This window comes from Oncorhynchus mykiss, chromosome 2, assembly GCF_057628025.1.
Source record: "Oncorhynchus mykiss isolate SJ-2025 chromosome 2, ASM5762802v1, whole genome shotgun sequence".
Classification (NCBI taxonomy): Eukaryota; Metazoa; Chordata; class Actinopteri; order Salmoniformes; family Salmonidae; genus Oncorhynchus; species Oncorhynchus mykiss.
The window spans coordinates 22,927,501-22,933,535 of NC_143023.1; the positions used below are offsets into that span (position 1 = coordinate 22,927,501).

The 6,035-nt window shown below is 43.5% G+C and overlaps 1 protein-coding gene across 2 annotated transcripts in view; it reads right to left on the reverse strand.

Moving 5' to 3' along the window:
- LOC149984911 (uncharacterized) overlaps positions 1–3,906 on the reverse strand; it is a 20,039-nt gene extending 16,133 nt beyond the window's left edge. Inside the window, exon 1 of one of the 2 annotated variants that reach the window (XM_090193215.1) lies at positions 3,426–3,906. In XM_090193215.1, coding sequence (XP_090049341.1) covers positions 3,426–3,596 — 171 coding nt within the window. In that variant the 5' untranslated portion in view covers positions 3,597–3,906. Of the gene's footprint in view, positions 1–675; positions 902–3,425 lie in introns of those variants that run through there. The other variant, XM_090193219.1, reaches the window with a different exon arrangement.
- Between the last annotated feature and the right edge of the window lie 2,129 nt (positions 3,907–6,035).

Below are 6,035 nucleotides of genomic sequence, written 5' to 3' on the forward strand. Positions count from 1 at the left end.
TAGTATCACCTCAACTATGTGGTTGAGAATAAATATGCAACATTTTTATAACTGCTTCAGAGTTTCAATCCAGACACTTTTTGTATGAGAAAACTTTCTGTGATTCATTATCATTACACAGTTAGGACAGCTCACAAACAATGCTTAGGTTCAGTAGCCTGCCTGGTGGTTGGAAAAAATATTCCCAATCTTAGTCATTCGTTGGCTGATGAGATAGTTATAAAGGCAATGTCGTTGTGCTTTGGCAGCTGTGCAGAAGAAAAGACAGTACACTGCAGGTGAATGGTTTCTGTTCCAACCGAGAGCAATATTGCCAAGACAACAAAACACATATCAATAAGCCTATTTAGCCTAGGTAGAAATCCATAATACCCTTTCCTCCAACTTTCACCAAGGTTTTTGAGGCTACTGTAGACTAATTGATCATGTTTGTATTAATATATCAGCCCCAGACAACCAACAACAGAACACAAGCTGACATTTACTCAATTTGTGTCGAGGCATTGCAAGACCATTTAAACTAAATGTTCCAATAACACCAAAATATTTTAAATAAAGCATTTTCATGTTGTCAACTTCCATACTCTCTTCTATAATGTCATAGTCTATAAATTATAGGGTTGTCTTAAAATGATAAATTTGGGTCTGTCTGCCGCCCACTCAAAAGGTACTCACCTACACTGACTTTCTGCACCGTGCGACTGGCTGTGTTTCACAATAGGCTATTATGAGACTAAAATGAACCTGCAAGATGTTCACGCGCCGGTGGCAGGAAGCACTGTGATGCAGCATGGGCCAAGTTCAGGGGAACTTGTTCGAAGCAAAAAGGGAATTCACTAGCGATTTGTCACATCGCTAAGTAGAAAGAAATACCCCAAATACGTCATTGACATGTTTGTGCAGATGTTTTACAGGGAAGATATGAAAAAAGTCCCTTGTGTTACTGAAAGCCTAGGCCTATACAATACACAGACACATATGCGGCGCGGCAGTTGTCTGGAAGTTTCTTTTTCCTTTGCAATGTTCTGAATTGAAAGCGCTATCATTTGGTTGTAATATTGAAGTCAATTTGACAGCCCTTCTTCGACAGAGAGAGGTATTACAGTGTGACACGTGGTCATGCTGTTCCCTCCATGAGCTCGCACTCATCTGTAAAATCTGAGCTAATTAGGGCCAGCTTTCAACACCTTGCCGGTGTTCGAGAGCATCAAATACGTGATACATTGTGGGCAAAGTGTCACTGTCTGACTGATCTATAAACAATAATGATCAGTTATTTATAATGCAAGGTTATTTGTAGATCAGTTACCAACTGCAATTCAGTCCATGGCTGCGTTTAGACAGGCAGATTTTTTTTCTTCTCACTAATTGTTATTTTGAAAGTGGAAAGATCTGATGTGATCTTAGTGAAAGAACTATCAGAATTGGGCTACCTGTGCAAATGCTTCAATTATCCTTAATGATGATCATGTGTGTGAATGTGGGGTTAGCAGCGTATTTCTTCAGCAAATACGACCATTTAAATACAGTTGTTTTTCTGTTCATTTGATCCAACTAAACAACTGTTTTTGTTCAGAACAGTTACGTTTATGTTGCTGTTCCAGGTGTAAGTCCTGCATCTCTCTTATGGTTTAGCAAGCCTTGGCCTGTTGTATATTTCCATACAATGTGACTTCTGTGTGCAAGGTCATTGGAAAACTCTTGAAATAGTAGATTGATGGAGCCCTTCAGGTTATTTCTGTGTTTCCTCGTGGGCTGGCCCTGGACAAGTGACACAGGCGGTCGTCTAGGGCCCCGGCTGAGTTGTTTTTGTGTGTTTTTTTTAAAGAACTCAGTCGGGGTCTCAACTTACTGTTGAGCGTTAGAGTAGTAGAATACACAAGGTGCAATTTTGAAACTTGGTTGGGCATCAGTAGTTTCCTATTGTCTTGAGTCACTGAATTAGCCCATGTCAGGTATAAAAAATATATATGTATAAATTGGTAAATTCGTTTACCCAGCTATCTAAACTTGTAATAATAATGGCTGAATTACTGACTGGACATGTCAAGAGGGCATGAGGTGTGGACCCCCAAAAGGCTACGCCTGGTTCCCTCATGCTGCCTTTACCTGTTAGGTGTGCCATTCCATGTCATTCCCATCATTGTGACTCAAGTGAAATATCATCCTGTTTGATCATGCAGGACAAAAGTCGTAGGTCTTGGCTCAAGCCTTGGATTGACATGCAGGCCAATTACTGTATGCCAATACTGAGTTGTGAACCTTCTCTTAATAAGTTATACCATAGCTACTTGAGATGTTTTTGTTAGATGGGGGCCCTACGCTACAAGACTAACAATCAATGTATTTAATTAAAAAAATGCAAAATGTTTTTATTTAACTAGGCAAGTCAGTTAACAAATTCTTATATCTATTTACCTTACTTAAAGGTATCACTTGAATAGACTTAAAATGGGACTGCACATAATCGGGAAAGGGCAGGTATGTGTGGCGTGAATCATCACTCAGGGTAAACTAACATGAAATACCTTGTGAAATATCTCATGTAATTCACATATGCAACATACTGTTATGTTGCCTCTCCCTTATACCACTCAAGACTCAACAGTTGAGTAACTATTTGTATAGTTTTGTGTTATTAGTGGGGTGGGGCTACCTGTGTCTCAGTTCTTGAGATAATGAAGACATTGACCTCCCTGGATATCGTGCCAGCCTGCCCTGGCTAGTGGATATTCTATCCCTTAGCATCGTGCCATTTAATGTCATGGTAAAGCTGGGGGCACCTTCGTAGACTCCTAATTAGGCCCTTCTCTCCCATTTGTTAATCAGGTGGTCATGGGTCCTCCAATGGAAGCTTGCAGCCATCTGACAAGCAATGCCAGATTAGTGCATTGTCTGGCAGCTTATAATGGCTTTTGACATGCAGAATGTAAAGTGTTGAAGCTACAGTTTAGACAGTCACCTCTCTTTCCTCTCTGTCTTATTCACATTGGTGTTGATTAAAACTAAGCTATGTAGGATTGTTGACAGCACAGTAACTGAGGTTAGGGTTTAAATTGAACATACTTGTTTACAGAGCACCTTTGTCTGCAGGCTATGCTTTAGGGAATGTCCATATTAAAACAAACTTTTCTGTAGTGGTTCTCACTCTTTAAGCATTATAGCCCTGACTGACCCTGACCCTTGACTGTCAATCATCAACTAGTCTTGATTGAACACACTGTGTTCTTACAAAATAAGTATTGCAGAGTTTTATTTAATTGCTCATGCAAAAAAATACTAAAGCCGTTTCTTCACAGCCCCACCGCATAAATTATACAAGAGTGCTGAAAGTGGATAATTGTAATGTAGTTAGCCTTACAGATGACATCTCTTTATCAAGGCTCTTGCCATGATCTAGGTTTATACTGGAAAGCATCACTCACCTCAAATCGTGTTGACACTTCTAGCTGTGCTGAGTTGATTCTAGACCACTGCGATGTTTTGTTCCACTGTTGTTGTGATCCCTGGCAACATGGGAGCTTCCTGAGAATGTGCGCACAGGTGCACACCAGACAGAGGTCAGGAACTAGGAACTGTGCTCTGAATTCTCTCATTGGCTGCTGAGCCAGGTGCAATCTGACACCTGCCCTGATAGTGTTATCTGTTTTCCAGTACTTGCACACTGCTCAGTGCTCTTAGCTTGGCGTGAAACATATACAGTAGGTTTTACTTACAGGTGAGCAGTGTGAGCTGGGACAGTAATCATTATTCTGCAAATGCAATGTTCCAACATTTAGTTTCATAAAAAATATATATCTGCTCTCCTCGACTAGCTTTTTCAGACTGAAGAAATGTCATTAGCCTCATTTTAGTTTTAACATGGGAATGTTCTATAGCCTGATCCTGCACATAGGTGCTGGAGAGTGTTCAGCTCCAGATCCCTGTCAGGGATTTGCTCTCTGAAGTCTGTAGGTGTCGCAACAGGTTGCACATGCTCTTAACAGGACATTGACAACTTCACTTACGACCTTGTTGACCTGAAGCCAGTTTCTAACTTGGAGTCTGACTTTGTTTTCCCTCCCCTGACTAATGTTAGCATGAACTATCTAGCCATGTGTGAAAAACAAGGTATGTACTACAACTAGAGACGAGCTCATGACTCTATAGGTATTTTTACTTTTCAACCTTTTTAAGAAAATACAATAAAAAATGTGGTTTCTTCAGGCAACATAACCACTGACTACTTTGTTTTTGTATCTGCACATCCCTGTGAGTAGATGCACTGTGGACCTCACAAGCTGTGTGTAAAGAAGGACGGAAAGCCTGTCTTCGCTTCAGAGTCTAACATCTGCTCTGTATAGGGGATTCTTAGTACCGCACCTTCGTCAGTAGTAACACTTTGCCGTGACTGTGGCTAGTACATGTCCATACTGTCTTGTTGCTTTTGCAGATCAATAGTCAGAAGAGGAACCTGCCCCTAGCCCTGGCCGCCGGCTCTCTGCCTTTAAACCCTAGCAGCTCCAGCGTTGTCTTGGAAACAGACTTTGGCCTGATGCTGCGGTATGACTTGCATCACAAACTTGAGTTGGAAGTGGCACCGGAGCTGTCTGGTTCACTGTGTGTTCTCTGTGGAAACTACAACCACAATGCAACTAATGACTTTGCCACCCCTGATGGAACTGTGGTGGCTGTGGACTTTGCGCTTCGCTGGAAAGTGGACTGCGGCGCCTCATGTCCTGTGTGCAGTACAGGCCAAGTGAACTCTAAACCTGCATTGGGTTCGGTTTCAGGCTGCTGCAGAGCCACGTCCATGTTGTTCCTGAACAGGACGTCTGCAGCTGCAAGGCTGACCAATGTGCTGCTGATGGAGCTCCTTCTGCTGTCTGTAGGTCGATGCAGGCCTATTCTGACATATGTCAGAGGCCGGCTACCTCCCAGTGCAAGGACGGCTATCTGCTCAGTGGCAGCCATTGTGTCCCAGACAGCAGGTGTGGCTGCAGCCATCAAGGTCTCTACTACCTCCCCAAGGAGATGTTCTGGATGGACCGCCAGTGTCGGAAGCAGTGCACCTGTCAGCCTTCCTCCAAGAATGTCACCTGTGTCCAGGCCCAGTGTCAGGAGGACAAGGTGTGCAAGATTCTGGCTGGGCTACCATAAGGAAGGGCTTAGGGTATGCACAGCTCAAGGGGATCGGCATTCTGATGGGAACAGGTGTGACTTCCAAGGCACCTGTGCGTACCAGCTGGTGAGGCACTTCGCTAGCTCGGGAGACCTGCCTGGTTTCAGTGTGGCGACGCAGAACATGAGGAGGACGACACCAACACTTCTTATTCCAGAAGGGTCAATATTTTGGTCCATGGTTACTCTATTGAGATCTCTCATTACTGGGATGAAGTAGTTCTGGTGAGTTGGCCTGTTTTGGATACATATTGAATAGAGTTCCCTGTCTGCACTATTGTCTAAACTATCAGTGTCAGAAGATTTGTAATTTCACCTCGTCTTGGACATGCCCTTTTGACTACTTCTCAATCTTGTTTCAGGTGAATGGGATTATTTTGGGCCTTCCCTCAGTGTTGAACCAAGGTAAAGTGAAGAGCTCTCCACGTGTAATTGAGACTGACTTTGGTGTCCTGGTCACATACAACTGGAACCTCCTGACTGTCCAAGTGCCCAGGGTCTTCTCTGGCTCACTCTATGGCCTGTGTGGGAACTTCAACGCGGACCCAGAGGTCTATCTAACAGACGACGGGGACATCTATGGCTGTGAGGCGCTGGAAAACTAGTAACGTTGTTGAATGTGTGGATGTGACGACTGTGAACACTCCCTAATGCCCCATCAGGAGCAGGCTCTCTATTTAGGCAGGGACTACCGAGGGAGTGTTCCAGAACTGCCACGGGATGGTCAACCCCAAACGCTGCCTTTGACAACTGTCTTACGGCCTCTGCTACAACAATGACAAGCAGACTGCCCAGTGTCAGATTCTCTCAAGTTACACCACTGCTTGCATAGATGAATGGAGGGCTTCAGATTATTGTGGTAAGTAGTTTGAGTT